Genomic DNA, 22,042 nt, shown 5'->3' on the forward strand with positions numbered 1-22,042 from the left:
TTATAGAGGTTTACAAAATTATGAGGGGCATGAATAGGATAAATAGACAAAGTCTTTTTCCTGGGGTCGGGGAGTCCAGAACTAGAGGGCATAGGTTTAGGGTGAGAGGGGAAAGATATAAAAGAGATCTAAGGGGCCACTTTTTCACACAGAGGGTGGTACGTGTATGGAACGAGTTGCCAGAGGAAGTGGTGGAGGCTAGTACCATTGCAACATTTAAAAGGCATTTGGATGGGAATATGAATAGGAAGGGTTTGGAGGGATATGGGCCAGGTGCTGGCAGGTGGGACTAGATTGGGTTGGGATATCTGTTCGGTATGGATGGGTTGGACTGAAGGGTCTGTTTCCATGCTGTACATCTCTATGACTGTAAGAGCTAGCGATATATTTGAAGATACAAGCTAAGCAAAACTAGAGCAATTCAAGCAACAGAATAAGTGGGGACATTACCCTTAACTTCAATAGTTAAATTCAAAGATAAATGACTAGGTATGAACATTATTTATAGCATGGAGCAGGTGGTAGCAATTGAGAGAAAAAGCATGGCTGGAAACATTTTAAAAGCTTTATATAGCCCTTATCTAATTAAAAATTAGATAAATATTAGCCATAACCAACTAAAAATGCTGAGAATAGTTACAAAGATTTCAATGCAAGGTGGATTAATCCTTTTGAGCTGCTTATGCAATGACATATTACAGCATCTCAAAGACATTACCATGACTGTGAAGGTAGCTTCCCTTAGACTTCTAGAATCATATAGTATGGAAACAGATCTTTCAATCCAACTCGTCCACACCAACCAAATATCCTAAATTGACCAATTGCCAGCATTTGACCCATATTGGTCTAAACCTATCCTATACACATACCCATCCTAATAAAATGTTGTAATTGGATCAGCCTCCACCGCCACCACCTCTGACAGCTTGTTCTATACAAGCACCACCCTCTGCGTGAAAAAGCTGTCCCTTGGGTACCTTTTAAATCTTTCCCCTCTCATTTTAAACCTATACCCTCTAGATTTGGACTCCCTTACCATGGAAAAAGAGCCCTTGACTATTCACCTTATCCACGCCCCTCTCAATTTTATAAACTACCATAAGGTCACCAGTTATCCTTCAATACTCCAAGAAAATTAAGCTCCACATAGCCTAGGAAAGAAGTTGTGGTTTTATTCCAGAACGCATCAAAGGCTACCTTTGGACTCTTGAAACTGCAGATTCTGCATCTGCAAATTCCTTTCCTGCTAAAATTAGATCCCTCACAATCATGGTTTAAGTAACTAATGAGCTGTAATGTGAAACTGTGTAAGTGACATAACATTTCTCATGATTAATCTATACTGACAGATACAGTGGTGGTGGCACAGTGATAATATCACTGAACTAGCAATTCAGAGGCCCAGGCTAATGCTCTCATAGGTTAAAACCTCATCACAACAGCTGTTGAAATTTAAATTCAATTAAGAAACCTGGAATTGAAGCTAATCTCCCTAATGATGGTCATCAGGAAAACCCTTGGGAAAAATCCACTGTCCTTGCCCAGACACACAGCCATGTGAATGTCTCTTAACTGCCTCTAACAAGGCATTCAGTTTGGGATGGGTCATTGATGTCTCCAAGAAAGAATAAAGAAACCAAACACAACCAGCATCCTCATGCCTCTTGATTGCATAGAGGAACATTGCTACAGCTAGGTGCATTTCATTTATTTTCATAGCAGAGAGCAAAGTAATACAACAGGAGAGCACATAGTAAAAAAAGACATTGTCCAAAATACTAACTTGATTAAATGGTGCATGTCAAAAAAAGATTGATTACAAAGCACGTTGCTGACCCCTCTCCCAATGCTTCAATATCTCATTTCAGAAAATGCATACTCAGACTACTTTCAAGCAGGTCACTATATTGTTATGAGATACGTTTAACTTTAATTTTTATTTTTCTTATCCATAGGAGTGCAGAAGGCAGCTTCTCTATTGCTACCGCAGCTCAGGTTAGTAAACTCCACACAGACGGCAAATTACCGACGTGGCTGGAAAATTGGTCAAGTAGCACATTTCATCCCGGCTGAAAAAGCTAGGAGATACGAATAACAACGTTAGACTGCCCTGTATTAGTAAAAGCCTGCACTTAATTTTTTATTTGTATACTGAGAAGTTTCTTTTCAGAAATAAAAAAAAGTAGCATGGAATCAACATAACAAGCCACACTTTGTGATGGAATCAGCACTGTGGCTCAACAAAGCATCATACAAGCTACCTATGAATCAATACTCTTTCCAAAAGGCCTGATAAATTGTATCTTGGTTACAGATTTCCACCATAACTACAAATACATCCAGGTTTGCAACATGAGTTAATCAACTCCTCTGGAATATTAGTATTGCTTTGAGGCAGGTAAAACTTTGTAATTTAAAATATTGAGCAATATGCATATTGCTGACAAAATGTCTTTTTTTACAAAGCCTTTTTCAGTAATACTCAAATTCAGTATTAAGAAATGAAAACATGTAAAGCGGTAAATTTTTGTTAATTTTCTCCCTGACCTATTCAAGATGATGGTCTTGATTTTATGATACGAATAGTAGTGGGACTGTCAGAATTCAACATGAAATAATAACTCAGATGGTGTCTGGCAATGTGCAATTAAACATGGGAATCCGGAGGTTGCTGGCTAAGTTTAACAATATGCTATCAAGAGACTTGGCATTGAAAAAAAATGCAAGAGTATGAAGTTGTATTCAAAAACGTTGGTGCTGAAAAAGTACAGCAGGTCTGGCAGGAGAGTAGGTGGCACAGTGGCTCAGTGGTTAGCACTGCTGCCTCACAGCACCAGGGACCCGGGTTCAATTCCCGTCTTGGGCAACTGTCTGTGTGGAGTTTGCAGATTCTCCCTGTGTCTGCGTGGGCTTCCTTCGGGTTCTCCGGTTTCCTCCCACAGTCTAAAGATGTGCAGGTTAGGTGAATTGGCTATGCCAAATTGCCCGTAGTGTTAGGTGCATTAGTCAGGGGTAAATGTAGGGGAATAAGTCAGGGTGGGTTGCTCTTTGGGGGGTTGGTGTGGACTTGTTGGGCTGAAGTGCCCGTTTCCAAACTGTGGGTAAATGTAATCATTTCGGGCATAAGCCCTTCATCAGGAATGTTATGCTTGAAACGTCAACTCTCCTGCTCCTCAGATGCTGCCTGACCTGCAGTGCTTTTCCAGCAACACCCTTTTCGATTCGGACTCTCCAGCATCGGCAGTCCTCACTTTCTCCTATGAAGTTGTATTACTTATCAACTAGGTATTCATTAAGATGCCAGGACAAGTTAGGGTGCTCACTTTCAAGTCTAAATTAATTCTTAAAATAGTGTGACAACTCATTTACAGCCAAACCACTTTTCTGCCACTGAAAAATGCTTAATTTTTTCCTTACTTGCCTGTTCCTGTATTTCTGTCCCTTTGAAACCTGATTTTGTTATGAATTAAATATTCTAATTTACATTTCTTGGTTTTGGCTTTGCCTGCATCAAGAGTGATTCATCAATCTGATTAATTGAAGAGACATTCTGTAGCTTAGCCTCTTTATACAAGCCTCAGAGTCCCTATAGGGTCAGGCAGCTGATGACGGTAACTTTCCATTAAAATGATGGGGAAATATGTGAGAGCTACTTTCCCATAATGGTACATTCCATTCTTTCAGCAATGGCTAGGTCCTTCTTTGACTGTTGGCCTGCAGTTCCATGGCTAAACATTTCCTATATTAGATAAAAGTGACTATACATCAAATAAGATCTGCTGCAAAGCACTTTGGAAAAGTCTGGAGGTCTTTACAATGGTACTATTAAGATGCAAACTGTTCTTTCTCCATTAATTTAATCCACAGTTCAGTTACTCATGTATGATCCTAAGACAGGGTATTAGTAAGCTATTCTATTGTGGCTGAATGGAAGTTTGTTCATCACCATTTCAGTACTATAAAACTAATTAAACTTTATCTAGCGTTGCTGCAATTTAAGTACAGTCCAGATTTTTGTGGTCTGCAAGAAATAAAGTTGCTTGTAATATTTTTAATACTGCATCATGTGCAAAAGATGTGTGGAGTACTTAGCATAAATGTGATAACTATTTTGCTTCGTGAAAGATTCCAGTGAAATGAATGAATAATTAGATGCTTTTTGATGGACATTGTCAAGATAGAAGAATTTTCTACTCCTCTGAGCAAATTCAGCACTTTTTTTTTTTTACATCAACTTACATTTTTTACATGAGGTACACCTCAACTCCAGGGGAACCTCACAAGAATGTAAGCCATTGGATACTGCAGCATCAGATGAGATGATACACATATTGCACATTGGGAAACTGACCAAAACGACGATGATGCTGCAAGCAAAATCAAGCTGATGCATCAGGGACCTTGATTGCTCCTTTGTAAGCAAGGGTCTTAACTTTAATGCCAACCCGTGCACCTACACACCCCAGATTCCACATTCTTGGAAAAAAATGCGAGACTGATTTCTCATTCAAAAGGAAACACTTTGCAAACGTTGATGATCACTTCCATCACAAATTCTATTTCACATGATTAAACAGAGTACTTGGATTATGCTTACCGTTTGGCTTCCTCTAGGTGGCATAGATACTCATAGGCAATGTTCTGATGTCTCCTTTCATCCATTTCCTCCGCAGAGAGTCTTTCATCATCCACAATAGCTACAAAAGAGAAACACACGTGGTTATTATGTAACTGAAAGAAGAATTACCAATAATACAAGAAACTAAGCATGTAGGTTTGGGGCCCATCTAGCCTGCTGTCATTCAATATCATATTGGCTTATCTTCCACCTCAAATCCACATTCATGCCCGCTTCCTACATTTGCAGAGATATGAAATCAGCCACAACCTGCTGGAGTAGAAAAATAATTTTAAAAATTGACAACTTTGCCACTCCTAATGATTGGCTCCATATTACAAAACTATGCTCATGTTCTACACTTTCTAACCAGGATGAATGACCTCTCGGTATCTACCCTGTAAAGATCCTGAAGGATCTTGCATAAGGTTTCCTCTCATTCTTAAAATATCATAAAATATAGGCACAATTGAGCTCATAAATGGTAGGTCCTCTCATTCCAGGAACAAATCTAGTGAATCAATGTTGCATCATCTCCACTACAAATATATCCTTCTTTAAATATATGGAGACAAGTGCAGTGTACAATATTTGGGTGTGGTTTCACCAAAGCTATGGATAATTGTCACAGAACTTCGTAATTCCTGCGCTCCAACCCCCATGCTGGATAGACCAGGTCATTTCCTTCTCTAATTGCTTACCATTATGCGCAAGCTCATTTTGTGTGCCTTGTACAATAATACCCACATTTCTCTGCACATTAACATTCATGCGTCTAGCATCTTTTAAAGGCATTGTGCTAGTCAGTTCTTACTATTGAAGTGAATAATCTGAAAATTCTCCGCATAAAAATGTTCTATTTTCCATCGTGTTGCTCATTGATGTAGCCTGTCCATGTCTTTTTGCAGCTTGTTTGCATCCTTAACTCCCCACCTAGCTTTCTATTGCCAACATATTATTCGCAGTTTCTTCAGCTAAGTCATTAAATATAGATAGTAAGTAGCCTAGACTCCAGCATCAATCCTCATAATACTCCACTCCAGCCTGCCTAATTGAAAAGACCTTTCATTCCTGGTTTCTACATCCTGTTAACCAATTCTTTATCTAAAGTTAATATATTATCTCCAACTCTATATGAGCCTTCAACCTGCATGTGAGCCAACTGGGAGATATTTTACCAAAATAAAGAGAAAACAGTACAGTACAAGCCCTTCAGCCCTTGATGTTGTGCTGATCTTTTATCTGACTCTAAGATCAAACTAACCTACATACCCTATGTTTTACTATCATCCATGTGCCTATCCAAGAGTCGCTTAAATGCCCCTAATGTATCTGACTCTACTACCACACGTTGGCAGTGCATTCCCTGCACTCACCATTCCCTGCGTAAAAATCCCTACCTCAAATATCTCCCCAAACCTTCCGCCAATCACCTTAAAATAGCATCCTCTCATGATAGCCATTTCCACCCTGGGAAAAAGTGGATAAGTTCATCGAATAGAAATTCATAGAATCCCTACAGTATGGAAACAGGCCATTTGGCCCAACAAGTCCACACAGACTCTCCAAAGAGTATCCCATCCAGACCCATTCCCTTACCCTATTACTTTACATTTCTCCTAACTAATGCACTTAACCTACACATTCCAGATCACTGCGGGCAATTCAGCACAGCCAATTCACCTAGCCTGCATATCTTTGGACTGTGGGAGGAAACCGAAGCACCCGGAGGAAATCCACGCAGACACGGGGAGAATGTACAAACTCCACACAGACAGTTGGAGGTTCTCCAACTGACAGTTGGAACTGTCTCCACACAGACAGTTCCAACCTGAGGTTGGAATCAAACCCTGGCGCTGTGAGGCAGCAGTGCTAACGACCGAGCCACTGTGCAGTCTCTGGCTATCCACTCTATGCCTCTCATCATCCTGCACACTTCAATCAAGTCACCTTTCATCCTTCTTTTCTCACTGGAGTGAAGTTCTAGCTCCCTCAACCTTTCATCATAAGACATACCCTCCAGTCCAGGCAGCATCCTGGTAAATCTCCTCTGCATCCTCTCTAAAGCTTCCACATCCTTTCTATAATGACCAGAACGGAGGCGGTATTCATTAGAGAGAAGGTGGTTGAGAGGTGACTTAATTGGGACATATAAGATAATCAGAGGGTTAGATAGGGTGGACAGTGAGAGCCTTTTTCCAAGTATGATGATGGCTAGCACAAGGCGACGTAGCTTTAAGTTGAGGGGTGATAGATATAAGACAAATGTAAGAGGTAGTTTCTTTACTCAGACTAGTAGGGGCATGAAATGCCCTGCCTGCATCAGCAGTAGTCTCACCAACTTTAAAAGGTATTTAAATGGTCCTTGGATAAATATATGAATGAAAATAAATTAGTGTAGGATAGGCTTCAGATTGTTGCGCTGACCTGTGGAACCATCGAGGACTGAAGGGTCCGTACTGTGCTGTACTATTCTATGTTCTATATTCTATGAAAACAATATTCCAAGTATGGTCTAATGAGGACTTTATAGAGCTGCAGCATAACCTCACGGCTCTTAAACCATGCTAATGAAAGCCAAAACACCAAATGCATTCTTAACAACCCTATCAGCTTGAGTGGCAACTTTAAGGGATCTATAGACATGGACCTCAAGATCCCTCTGTTCCTCCACATTGCCAAGAATCCTGCCATTAACCTGTAATGTGCATTCAAATGCGACCTTCCAAAGTGAATCACTTCACATTTTTCCAGTTTGAATGCCACCTGCCACTTCTCAGCCTAGCTGTGTATCCTGTCAATGTCCTGTTCCAACCTACAACAGCCCTCCACACTAACCACAACTCCACCAACCTTCGTGTCATTAGCAAACTTATTAATCCATCCTTCCACTTCTTCATCCAAGTCATTTGTAAAAATCACAAAGAGAAGAGGTCCCATAACAGATCCCTGCAGAACACCACTGGTCACCAATCTCCAGGCTGAATAATTTCCATCTACTACTATATCCAGACAGCCAAATTTCCCTGTATCCCATGCCTCCTTACTTTCTGAATGTGCCTACCATGGGGAACCTTATCAAATGCTTTGCTAAAATTCATATACACCACACCCACCGCTCTGCCTTCATCAATGTGATTTGTCACATCCTCGAAGAATTCAATAAAGCTTTGTGAGGCATGACTCGCCCCTCATAAAGCCATGCTGACTATCTCTAATCAAGTTATGCTTTTTCAAATAATCAGAAATCCTGTCTCAGAATCCTCTCCAATAATTTGCCCAATGACATAAGGCTGAGTGGTCTGCAATTCCCAGGGTAATCCCTATTCCCTTTCTTGAACAAGGGAATAACATTTGCCAGCCTCCAATCATCTGGGCCTAGTCTAGTGGACAGTAAGGACACAAAGATAATCACCAAAGATGCAGCAATATCTTCCCTCGCTTCCCATAGTAACCTTGGGTATAACCAGTCTGGCCCAAGGGACTTATCTTTCCTCTGTTTTTCAAAATTTCCAGCACATCCTCCTTCTTAACATCAACTTGTTCCATACTGTCATCAGAAACACCAAGGTGCCTCTCAGTAGTGAATACTGATACAAAGTATTCATTAAGGACATTACCTACTTCCTCCAACTTCAGGCACAAGTTCCCTCCACTATCCCTAATCAACGCTACCTTATTCTAGCCATCCTCTTTTTCCTCACCTAAAGATTGAATGCCTTGGGGTTTTCCTTAATCCTACCCACTAAGGCTTTTGAATGCCCCCTTCTAGCTCTCCTAAATCCATTTTTCAGTTCCTTCCTGGTTACCTTGTCACCCTCTAGAGCCCTGTCTGATCTTTGCTTCCTCAATTGTAAGCAAGCTTCCTTCTTCCTCTTGATTAGATGTGCCACATCTCATCATAGAATCATAGAAGCCCTACAATGTGGAAACAGCACATTCAGCTCAACAAGTCCATACTGACCCTCCGAATAGCATCTCGCCCAAGATCATTCCCCTGCCCCTATTACGCTACAATTTTAGATTGCCCAATTTACCTAACCTGCAAATTTTGAGCTGTGGGAGGAAGCCAGAGCACCCAGAGAAAACCCACACAGAAACAGGGAGATGTGCAAACTCCACACAAACAGTCACCCAAGGCAGGCATCGAACCTGGCTCCCTGGCGCTGTGAGGCAGCAGTGCTAACCACTCAGCCACATGCCATCATCCAAAGTTCCTTCACTTACCATCCCTTCCTTGTCTCAGTTGGACAAACTTATCCAGCACTCACAGCAAGTGCTCCCTAAATAAATTCTACATTTCTATCATGCATTTCCCTGAGAATATCTGCTCCCAATTTATACTCCATAGTTCCTGCCTCGTAGCTTTGCAATTTCCCCCTTGCACAATTAAATATTTTCCCATACCTATGCTCCTATGCCTCTCCATGACTATAGTAAAGGTCAAGTAGTTGTGATCACTATCACCAAAATGCTTTCCCAAAGATCTGACACCTGCCAAGCACCAAATCTAATATGGTCTCCCCTCTAGTCGGCCTATCTACATGTTGAGTCAGGAATCCTTCCTGGACACACCTGACAAAATCTGCTCCATCCAAATTATTTGCACTAAGGAGGTTACTATCAATATTAGGGAAGTTGAAGTCACCCATGATAACAACCCGGTTACTTCTGCACCTTTCCAAAGTCTATCTACTCCTCTATGTCTCTGTTGCGGTGGAGGGGTGGGGGTGGGGAGGGGAATCTGTAGGCTTGTAAACCTGGGAACATCCAACAACCATTCCTGCCCCTGTGATAGCCAAGTCACCATAATGGCCCCAACAATCATAGCTCGAAGTTCATCATTCTGATTCCTGACACTTATTGCGATAAAATAGACACACTTCAACCCCTCACACTGACTGCAATTTTGCCCCATCGATTCTGTGCATGCTGTATCTGCCTGTTCACCAGCTACCCCATCCTCTGATCCATAGCTCTGGTTCCCATCCCCCTGCCAAACAAGTTTAAATCCTCCCAAAGAGCTCGAGCAAACCTCCTATCAAGGATATTGGTACTCCTCCAGTTCAGGTGCAACCCGTCCTCCCTGTATAGGTCCCACCTTCCCCAGAGGGTATCCCAAAGATCCACACATCCGAAGCCCTCCTTCTGACACCAGCTGTGCAGCCATGTGTTCAGCTGCACTTGCTCTCTGTTCCTAGCCTCACTAGCCCACGGCACCGGTAGCAAGGCGGAGATTACTACTCTGCTCCATTTCAGCAGGAGGAGTCGAGAAAGCGTGAGCCAGGGGCAACCAGGAAGGTAAATTTGAATATTAAATACTTACCTCGTGAATCAGAGGAGAGAAGGCTGAACAGAAGCGGGAGTGAACTTGGGGACTGCTGGGTAAGTGAACTAATATATTCGGGCAGTGTCATGAATGAGAGTGGTCAGAGAAGTCTGGCTGTCAGTTCTGAGATTTTTTTATATCAAGGTAGAGTATTTAGTGTGTTGGCTCGTGGCACATCCTTGTCATATTGTTTGTTTGCCAGGCATCTGTGGACCACTCTCATTCATGACAGCACATAAACCCTCAGTCACGCTCAGACAACAACTCATCTGAATAATACCCTCTACACATCAAGTGTAGGACAAACATGTAAAAGATTCCATGCAAAGACTGCACAAAACAGAGTATAGGTCAAACAGGCAGACAACTAGTGATGTGCATTCATGAACACCAACTTGTCACTAAATATCATGACCAACTGACCCTTGTAGCTAAGCATACAGACAACAAGGACCACAAATTCATCTGGGACAACAGAACAAAAATAGGACAAGCCAAACAGAGGACAGAGAATTTCTGGAAGCATGGCACTCATCCACAGACTCCATCAATAAACATTGACCTAGATCCAATATACCGGCTACTGTAATGAACAGCCAGAACTGGCAACTGGAAGCAGTGGGAATGAAACCAATTAAGTTCCAACTGACACTGTATAGCAGCGCTTCAAAGGGACAAAATGTCTGCAAACCAATTTCCCAGCTCGGCGAACATACACAGGATAACTGCAACCAGCACCCGAGCTACAAACCTTTACACAAATCTTGAACTTCCACCAATCTTGAAGGCAGCACTCCTAACCATTACCACACATTATGGAAATGTTGTTCTTCAACTGTAACTCCAATTCAAAACCTTAAATCCTCAAACCCGTCTTCCAATTCTTAGCGCCACGAGCTTTCCTTACTTACTTCAGTCCGTTGTAATCTTGAACACTTGTATCAAATCTCCCCTCAACCTCCTTTACCCAATGTCATCTTGGACCTAAAATCAATTCATCCCTGGAATCACTCTGGTAAATCTCTTCCCTCACATCTTTCCAAAGACACAAAATAGGTGGTGGTAAAACACAGACACCATATTCCAGTTGAGACCCAACCATAGCTTTCGAAGAACCTTCTGCTTTTGTACTCATGGTCTCTATTTATGAAGCTCAAGATCACATACACTTTGTTTCGTCTTAACTTTCCCTGTCACCTTCAGAAACGTATGCACCCTCCTCTTGCCACCACATCCCCGTGTGTCTGAACATGCGTCATAATTTTGAAAAATATCCATCATATAAATTAGTTTGTAAACTTTTGGAATACATGATGAGAGGTCGTCAACAAGATAATTTTCGAGAAGAATTTCAAAGGGCAGGGACATAGCATCTGAAAGTTTAACTTCGTCTTCCAAGGTCAAAGAAGCAGTGAGGAACTGGTTTTGTCATCATCTATGTTTATGAATGTATTATATACAAAACAATTTAAAATGACTTCCCAAAAAGAGGTGGATAAATTAAAAGGAGAGATCTAAAAAAGTGACAAACATGATCTTTTAAGTAAATTTGTTGGGATTCAGGGGGAAGAGATTAGATTAGATTAGATTACTTACAATGTGGAAACAGGCCCTTTGGCCCAACAAGTCCACACCGCCCCGCCGAAGCGCAACCCACCCATACCCCTACCCCTACATTTACATTTACCCCTTACCTAACACTACGGGCAATTTAGCATGGCCAATTCACCTGAACTGTGGGAGGAAACCGGAGCACCCGGAGGAAACCCACGCAGACACGGGGAGAACGTGCAAACTCCACACAGTCAGTCGCCTGAGGCGGGTATTGAACCCGGGTCTCTGGCGCTGTGAGGCAGCAGTGCTAACCACTGTGCCACCGTGCCGCCCACCAGATGTGTGTGCAGATCTTTATGTGGTACATGCAGCAGGCCATGATATTTTGTGTTAATGCATGTTTAAGAAAGGAGGAATAAAGTTTGTCTTTGAGTGGAGGAGGCATGGATAAGAACAGTCAAAGCGGTCATCCAATCTACCGCTGTCCAATGTCATGTTCCTGGTATCACACTGCTCTCAGCATTACAGGCATGAAACACAAAACCTTCATTTTAAAATGTCCACAGAATGTAACCGAAAATATTCACTTTGAGGAATGGGCGGCACGGTAGCACAGTGGTTAGCACTGCTGCTTCACAGCGCCAGAGACCCTGGTTCAATTCCCGCCTCAGGCGACTCTCTGTGTGGAGTTTGCACATTCTCCCAGTGTCTGCGTGGGTTTCCTCCGGGTGCTCCAGTTTCCTCCCACAATCCAAAAAAAATGTGCAGGGGTTAGGTGAATTGGCCATGCTAAATTGCCCGTAGTGTTAGGTGAAGGGGTAAATGTAGGAGAATGGGTCTGGGTGGGTTACGCTTCGGCGGGTCGGTGTGGACTTGTTGGGCCGAAGGGCCTGTTTCCACACTGAGTAATCTAATCTTTTATACAATTATTTAAACGTTATGTGCACATAGTTAGTCAACATCAGCTGGGACTGCATTGCCACCTCCAGATTACCATCCAGTTAACCTTGCTGGAAACAGAACGACAGGATACTGGAGTTCAATAAGCAGAGATAGAGTGCTATATATTGCCAACGTTAACTTAAAGGAGAAGTGGTATCCCAAAGATCTGCCATTATCTGGCCAATTCTATCCCAGCCTTTAGGAATGATTGGGAGAAAAACTTCAAGAGTCTTCAACCACATGTATGGGACACAGCTGTAAGTACAATGATTGACTGTAAATTTCATTACAAAATGAAAGATAGAGATTCAAAAGTTAGTTTAAAGAAAACCAGTTATTTATTCATCGATGTTTTATCTATTACATTCTGTGCCTGTAAAGGAGATGGTGGTTTCCAGATTCTTGGCTGAGGCTGTCACTGCAACATTCCCCTTTTCCACCTTCTGTGAAGCATCACCACTCCCTCATCCCATGGCGCACTGCTAGAAATAATTGTTAACATACTACCATTCAACAACCAAACACAAGGAGCACAGTATGATTCAATTTCTTTAGTTCTCTTTTTCTAGAAAGCCAAGTGTGGGGAATTAATGGTACAAGTCCATTTTCTATTGTCTCAGATGTAGGAGTCTCATTTGTCTGTGTTACGTATTCCAATAATTACCTGCATAACCTTTACTCAGTTCCAGCATGTTCACCTATGTAGAAGTTTAAAGCACACCTCCAGGTCACAGGCCAACACTTCAGTACAATATTGAGGGGAAAAGTTAAACTTCAGAGGCTCTTCCTTTCAGACTACACTTGAATATTTATGTCAATCCTCCACAGCTGCAGTGCATTTTGAACTCAGGACTCCCCCCAAGCCTCTGGATTACTAATCCAGTAATTTAATCACAATGCTGCCTGCACCCATATAGTATTTATAGACAAGTTGACACAGAACTCAATATAATTTGATTAGTTCTAAACTATTACTTTCACAGGACTGATATAAAAAAAGTTTGACACTTGAATTCCAACCTACCCAGGTTAAATCAGACAATTACAATGACAGCTTTCCATTTAACTCTATATCATCTCAAACACATCCATTTCACGACTATCAGTAAAATGTTAAAAATGGACCGTGTGCATGAGATGACACAGGCAATTTGATACTCGGCTTTGTCATCGTCAAGTTAGATCAATTACAAGCTTCCTCACCAACTCTCAGCTTTCTCAGTTTAATAACATTGCATTCAACACTGGGGTTGACTGGAATGACTGTTGTTGTGGGAAGTGCCTCAGCTGTATCACTATAAATAATATACTATAGAATGTTAGACAGTGGGCTTCAAATCTTTGTTTAATTTTGTGAACGCGATATTTCAAAATCGATTGCTCTATGTATGACAATGATTTTGTTGAGCTTTACATTGCTATGTATTCACTAGCCAATGTGGTTAAAATACTGGATTTGTAAATTAGATGCCTCAACTAATCACAGAAGACAGGAGTTCCATTCTCACCATGACAGCTCAAGAACTTAAGTTCAGTTAATTAAATAAATTGGAAATAAAAACAACCTTTCAGTTTTGTCAAACTAATAAAAGTCACTATAATCCTACCTGATCATATGGCAGCTCTTTCATTAGAAAGAGAGTGAGGTGACTGATGGTCACCATGCCTCAGAAAGGGAAGAGGCTGAGAGAGATAGCCCTTCATGATAACCTCAGTTGATGCAAGAATTGATCACACTGCATTACAAACCAGCCATCCAAGCTAACCGACCATTACAAATATTTGGACAATAAATCAACCAGCCACAATTAATTCGGTTGATCTTGAAACTTCCCACACTGGTGATGTTGGCCAAAAGTAAAAGAGCTGACTCACTGAAATCAGAGACATGAAACTCTACCGTAAGTAACTAACTCCCTGACTCTAAATCCTGTCCACCATCTACAGAAGGTAGCACTCAGGAGTGTGATGAAATCCTCCTGGTTTGAAACCATCCAGAAAATAACTGTACCCAACTGCCACCTGTCTTGTACCAAAGTACAATAGTAACAATGTATAACATACACAAGGTGTTCTGCAGCAATTCAGTTAGCCTCTTGACAGCACCTTTAAAATTTGGATTCTCCTACCTCGTAGGAGAGAGATGTGATGATGCAGTGGCTTTAAGAGGTTATTTTGTCCTGGAGGTTTTTTTTAAAGAAAGAATTGGAACAATAGAGGCAGTCTGGCTGGGTGTGGCTAGCTCTCAGACCAGGCTTTCGAGATTTTTTTTAAAACAGTTTTTAGCTTTAGCTTTAAGCTGTTGTGGGCTTGTAGTAGAAGCTCTTTCTTCCCCCTCTCAGTCCCAGCTGGAAGCTGGGGTTTCTCTCCACTGCTGGGTTACCTGTGAGACAAATCTATTTTTTCTGAATTTACCTTCTTGCTAAAGGGGTGTTTATGGAATGTTGCTATATTGGAAGTTAATTAGTAATGGTTACTGTATCTATTATTCAGTTAAGTTATCCAATAGAGTTAAGGTATTCTAAATTCCTCTTTTCGTTGGTTGTATTTTAACTATAGTGTTTAAATAAATTGGTGTTTTGCTTAACATCGAATAGTTTGACCAGTTGCATTGCATTTGGAACATGGCGCATCACATTTGCCTTTAAAGAAAGATAACGTGAGGGTCCAGGCTACATTCTTAAAATATTTCGAGGGGTTCTGGTCTGGACCATAACAGGGGAAGTAGATGCATGCTAACACCATCACCAGCAAGTTCCTCTCTAAGCTGAATTCTGATTGAGGACCTATAATTCCATTGCTTCATGGCTGCTGAATCAGATTCTTGCATATTTCTTCTTAACAGCATTATGGGTGTATGTACACCACATGGATTGCAGCAGTTCACCACCACCTTTGTAAAAGTTCATTAGAGACGTGCAACAAATGATGACCTAGCTAACGATGCCCACATCCTGTAAAAATGATAAGAATAAAATGATATCTTACAATCAAATGAGCTCAACCGCTTCATTATCATCCTCAGGCATGGTTGCTGATGTTCCATTAGGACAGACTCACTAAAGAATGGCGATCGTGGTAAATACTCAAGTAGGCCCTGGGAGTCCCAGACGTTGACTCTGGATCCCAGTGGCATCAGGTCAAACGTGGTTGATCACCATCTCTCCCGTCTCCCTCAGCTAATGAATCATTATTAATCAACATAAAACATAACTTGGAAGAGGTACAGTGTACAGCAAGCACACAAAGCATCGTGGATAATTGTGGCTTCAATGTCGATAACAAAAATGTAACTGTGCAGCACCACAAAGGATCAAGCTGGCTGCATCGTGAAACATGCAAGTACTAAACTGGACCTGCTGAAGGTACGGAGGGAGCCAAAATGAGAAACACAAAGTTAAAAGGTGGATGCCGGAAATCTGAAACAAAAATCAGAAAGTGCTAGAGAGAAGCTACATGAGACACCTACATTGATCTCATCCTTAGCAATATACCGTAATATTGCTGGAATGTTAACAGTATCCTCCATGTGAAATGAAGGTGCGCTTTCATGCAGAGGGTTTCAAGCATAATGAATGAAGGCAGATCCAGCAGCCCAAAATTGGGTATTTATAATTTTATTCCATCTAATGTCTAAGCTCATAACCCAATATTTGTCTCACTCAATCGTCAAACAGGGGCTCTACCACTGTTGCATGAGTATTGGACAGCATACTCGTACCAGTATTGGACACACCTAAAAATGCAGTGCCAAACCGCACCCATGATATATAATGAGGCTGCACTCTACAGATCAAACTGAGCAATCCCAAACCAATGGATCAGATCAAAGCTCTGCAATCTTGCTACATCCAGTTAGGAAACATTGTGGGCAATTAAGCAACAAATGGGAAAAGGAGGCACTGTGAACACCCTCCCTCTGTCAATAATTATCACATATTTGCAAAGGCCGAGGCTGAATCATTTACAATCACCTTCAATCAGAACTGCTTTAAATGGATGGCTCCCCACAACCACTGAAGTTGGTCTTCAGCCAATTCAAAGTTACTTCATGGTTTGAAGGCAGGACACAGTTTTGGTAAAGGGTTGTTGCTCAGTCTGGAGGCCTGTGACTGGAGGTGTGCCACATGGATTGGTGCTGGGTGCACTGTTGTTTGTCATTTACATAAACTATTTGGATGAGAATATAGGAGGTTAGGTTAGTAAGTTTGTGAATGACACCAAAATTGGTGGCATAGCAGACAGTGAAGAAAGTTATCTCAAAGTCCAGTGTGATCTTGATCAACTGGGCCAGTGGGTCAAGGAATGGCAGATGGAGTTCAATTTAGATAAATGTGAGAGATTGCATTTTGGTAAGACATTTTGGTCGGGCATAACTTACACAGATAATGATAGGACCCTGGCTAATGTTATAGAACAGAGAGATCAAGGGTGCAGATACATAGTTCCTTGAAAGTGGCCACAAAAACAGATAGGATTGTGAAAGTGACATGTGACACACTTGCCTTCATTGATCAGAGCACTGACTTCCTGACTCCTATTTTCAATGTTGCAGATATACAGGACATTAGTAAAGCCACATTTGGAGTACTGCATACAGTTCTGGTTGTCCTGACGTAGGAAGGATGTTGTTAAACTGGAAAGAGTGCAAAAAAGACTCGCAAGGATGTTACCTAGACTGGAGGTTTTGAGTTATAAGGAGAACACTCAGCATAGTGGAACAAAAATGTTTGTGGCAATGGGAAACCAGTCGGCTCAGCTAAAGGACATCATCACAGCAGCATTGCAGAGAAGAGTCCCAAGACAAAACGGTGTAAAATAAAGACCTTCTGTCAGGCAGGTGGTCAGAACTGAGGATTCAAGTACTCAGATCTATTCAGGTTTCAGGAACTATTTTTTCTACAACACCCTCATCCACTCCTCCAACAGGACTAAACACTTCCTCGCTCTCATGTCACCTTTCCACGCTAAACACACTACCTCACTGCCCAAGCTCCCAAAAACACTATCAAAAAGGAAAGCAACAGTTTGCTGTACTACATTCAATTGAGTCTACTGTATTTGCTGTTCACTATGTTGTCTCCTTTACAAAACAGGAGTCTGGGTGACCACTTTGTGGAATCCCTCCACTCTCCGTAAGAATGACCCTGACTTCCCAGTTGCTTGCTGCTTCAATGATCTATTGCGATCTCAGATTAACATTTCAGCCTGAGCTTGCTAGAGCATACAGCTCCTGACTTTCCACTGAGGCACTTTGCACCCTTCAGAATTAACACTTGGTTCAACAACTTCAGAGGATGACCTTTGTCCTTCATTATAGATTAAAACCTCTCCACCTACCCCACTCTACCATGTCTTGCTTGCTGCTAAGAACAAAGTTAATCTTTGTCTTTTGTTCTGGGCACTCTTACTATCTTTTCCACTCACTCCTCCTCCCCTCTGTCTGGAGCACCATTTTATAGCCCTTTTCAGTTCCAAGGACAGCAATATTAGACATGAAAATTTAAGTTTCCCTTTCCACAGGTGCTACCAGACCTCCTGAGTTTTGTCAACATTTTGTGCTTTCCAGATTTCCAACAGATTTTATTTGTTTCTGTCTTACAGTTTTACATTAGCATTGAATTAACCTTTTGGTTTCAGATTTTTTACATCTTTCGTCAAAATCTGGAATTCCATGAGGCTGATTGATTGATTTTCTTTGTTAAATAAAAAGAACAGCTTCATCAACCTGAGCGACTGTCTTTAAATGATGTGAGATTCCTCAACTCCCAAAAGCCTTTGTTCTTCCACTGCACTAAGTTTTGTTCAGAGTATAATTACATTTTATTTTTTTAAAAAAAAAGGAAGGATGCAATATTTCAATTACTCAAACTAAATTCCAGCTGCCACTTTTGAATTGTATTCCCCCATCGCACAAAAATTCTTCAGGAGGCCAGAGAGGGAAACAATCTCAAGATCAATAAAGCTTTGCCACCACTCTCCAGGCAAAATCCAAATCATTGACATACACTATGTACAGAATTGGTCCAAAACTGAGCTTTTGAAAACTTGACAATTCCTACCCAATTCTTAATCCAAAAAGTGATATCTCTCATGTAATGTTTTATTCATCTCTGGTAATTTTACACATAATACCTCGTCAAAACGTCTTCCGAATGTCCACATATGCTAAATCTTCTCCATTTATCATTGGTCTATAAGCTCCTCCAATAATTCTGAACTTAAGTACTACATTTCTTTTGAAATCTACACTAATGACTTGTCACTAATCCCTTTATCCCATTTTAGGGTGAAATTACCTTTATTTGACAATTCTTAAAAACTTTTCCTTACCACAGATGCTAGCTAAACCAGGCTTCTTCTTGCAGAGGGGTTTCTGTTTATGCTATTAGGGCCAGATCTTCTGGTAGAATAATTGCTTCCAGTTCTCCAGTTTATTTCCCACGCTCTGCACTGCAATATACACTCATTAATCTTTATTGCTTTATTATAAACACCATATCCCCTATCCCGTCACCTCACCTCCCCCACCCCCATGAGTTTTTACTGAAACAAAAAATTCAATGCTGCTCAGGTATCATTATGGTCAACTACAGCAATACTAGTCTAAAAACACCGGATCTAGTTTTATCTCGGAAGCTAAGCAGACTCAGGCCTGGTTAGTACTTGGATGGGAGACTGCCTGGAAAAACCAGGTACAGTAGGCTTTTTCCCGCCAGCAGTGGCTGCTCACGTCACCCCTCTGCACTTGTATTTGCAACGCAATGGAGCGGCAGGTTATTTTTTAGGACTGCACAGTAGCTGAGTGGTTAGCACTGCTGCCTCACAGCACCAAGGTCCCAGGTTCGATTCCAGCCTCGTGTCTGCATGGGTTTCCTCCCACAGTCCAAAGATGTGCAGGTCAGGTGAATTGACCATGCTAAATTGCCCATAGTGATAGGTGCATTAGTCAGAGGGAAATGGGTCTGCATGGGTTACTCCCCAGAGGGTTGATGTGGACTTGTTGGGCCGAAGGGCCTGTTTCCACACTGTAGGGAATCAAAAAACTTGATTTTATTCCTCAAATTCATATCCCTCTTGCTAAATTGTTTTTGGCTTTATCATCTATTGACCTCTCCCAATCAGCTGATTACAATTGGTTGTGCTTTCCCAACCAGACCCATCCTTGTTTAAATGCAGTCTCCAATTTTCGATTTTGGCACACTCAAGTGTCTTCCAGCCCCGGCCGACTGACTATGTGGAGTTTGCCCATTCTGCATGTCTATGTGGGTTTCCTCCTACCATCCAAAGATGTGCAGGTTAGGTGGATTAGCCATGCTAAATTGCCCCCTAACGTCCAAGTGGATTAGCCATGCGAAATCCAGGACTTATGGGGCGAGGGTAGGGGGTGTGTCTGGGTAGAATATTCTTCAGAGGAGCAGTGTGGACTTCATGGGCAGAATGACCTGCTTCCATATTGTAGGAATTCTATCCTCTAATGAAACCCATTTCATTAGCTCCCATCTAAAGTCGGAACTTCTTACTGCCACCACACTTCGGACCTTGCACCAATTTTAAACCTCCCTGTTCTTCCCTTTTCTGGGATCATGCTTTTATAGTAATCCCACCAAGTGTATTTATTTTTGCTACATGGAGCTGGAACTTCAAATCTGGGTTACTCCTATTTGAATTTTCTTTCCTGTTCTTCAGGTATTCATCTCAACCCCTCTTTGACACGGTCATTATTTCTCACTGATTTAATGGTTCTCTCACATCCATGATCCAAAAGCCATTCCCGCATTACAATGTGCCATCATATTTCTACCTCAAGTGCTGAAATTTTGACTGAGTAATGCGAATCAGTAGTGCTTCCCCAGGAATTTCTTCATGGAGTCAACACGAGATAATCAAAGCCCTTACTTTTTTCAGGAATGTTACAGAACGGTGGTTATACATTCAGGTTCACTTAGCTTGTTCCACTTCAGACATCACCATGGGCTGGAATTTACTGCCAGATTATGCAGTGTTGCAAATTTACAGAGATAATATTTTAATAAATCTATCAAGAGCTTTTCTTTTGAAGATGTAACTGGTAGGATAGGGAAGGGGTAAGTCAGTGGGACGCGGTATTTTTGGATTTTCAGGAGGCATTTACAAGGATGTCACACCACATGTCATGACAAGGAAATCAGAGTTCACAAAATTGCAATCTCTGTTTAATCAATAGAAAAAGTAGAAATAAATTGAGTTACTTTCCAGGGCGACAGATGTAATTAATGGAGTGATGCAAGGATCAATGGTTGGGTTCTATCTATTCAAATCTTGATTTGGCAAGACCAGGAATATTGAATATATAGTTTTGATCTCCTTACCAATAAATACAAAAGGTTCACTAAAAGTGATTCCTGGGATGAGAAGGCCCCCTACAAGCAAATGTAGGATCAATGTGCTCTAGAATTCCAAGAAGAGCAATATGATTGCACTGAAAAATAAAATGGAGTGGATGTGCAGCAGAGTAAAGGACATTTTCCTGGTTGAAAGATGTAGAGTCATAGAGATGTACAGCATGGAAACAGACCCTTCGGTCCAACCCGTCCATGCTGACCAGATATCCCAACCCAATCTAGTCCCATCTGCCAGCACCCGGCCCATATCCCTCCAAACCCTTCCTATTCATATATCCATTCAAATGCCTCTTAAATGTTGCAATTGTATCAGCCTCCACCACATCCTCTGGCAGCTCATTCCATACACATACCTTCCTCTGCGTGAAAAGGTTGCCTCTTAGGTCTCTTTTATATCTTCCCCCTCTTACCCTAAACCTATGCCCTCTAGTTCTGGACTCCCCGACCCCAGGAAAAAGACTTTGTCTATTTATCCTATTCATGCCCCTCAATTTTGTAAACCTCTATAAAAGGTCACCCCTTAGCCACCGACGCTCCAGGGAAAACAGCCGCAGCCTGTTCAGCCTCTCCCTATAGCTCAGATCCTCCAACTCTGGCAACATCCTTGTAAATCTTTTCTGAACCCTTGCAAGTTTCACAACATCTTTCCGATAGGAAGGAGACCAGAATTGCACGCAATATTCCAACAGTGGCCTAACCAATGTCCTGTACAGCCACAACATGACCTCCCAACTCCTCTGTACTCAATACCCTCGCCAATAAAAGGAAAGCATAGCAAATGCCTTCTTCATTATCCAATCTACCTGCGACTCCACTTTCAAGGAGCTATGAACCACTCCAAGGTCTCTCTGTTCAGCAACACTCCCTAGGACCTTACCATTAAGTGTATAAGTCCTGCTAAGATTTGCTTTCCCAAAATGCAGCACCTTGCATTTATCTGAATTAAACTCCATCTGCCACTTCTCAGCCCATTGGCCCATCTGGTCCAGATCCTGTTGTAAATCGGAGGTAACCCTCTTCGCTGTCCACTACACATCCAATTTTGGTGTCATCTGCAAACGTACTAACTGTACCTCTTATGCTCACATCCAAATCATTTATGTAGATGACAAAAAATGTAGAGGACCCAGTGGCACTCCAGTGGTCACAGGTCTCCAGTCTGAAAAACAACCCTCCACCACCACCCTCTGTCTTCTACCTTTGAGCCAGTTC

The 22,042-nt window shown here is 41.7% G+C and overlaps 1 protein-coding gene and 1 pseudogene across 1 annotated transcript in view; one reads left to right on the forward strand and one right to left on the reverse strand.

Annotated features, from left to right (window-relative positions):
* Positions 1–22,042, reverse strand: part of iqgap2 (IQ motif containing GTPase activating protein 2) — a 351,441-nt gene that overhangs the window by 307,551 nt on the left and 21,848 nt on the right. The window contains exon 2 of the mRNA XM_043702704.1: positions 4,601–4,700. Coding sequence (XP_043558639.1) covers positions 4,601–4,700 — 100 coding nt within the window. The remainder of the gene's footprint in view (positions 1–4,600; positions 4,701–22,042) is intronic.
* Positions 19,035–19,153, forward strand: LOC122539682 (annotated as a pseudogene).

The sequence above is a fragment of the Chiloscyllium plagiosum genome, chromosome 2 (assembly GCF_004010195.1).
Source record: "Chiloscyllium plagiosum isolate BGI_BamShark_2017 chromosome 2, ASM401019v2, whole genome shotgun sequence".
NCBI classification, from domain to species: Eukaryota; Metazoa; Chordata; class Chondrichthyes; order Orectolobiformes; family Hemiscylliidae; genus Chiloscyllium; species Chiloscyllium plagiosum.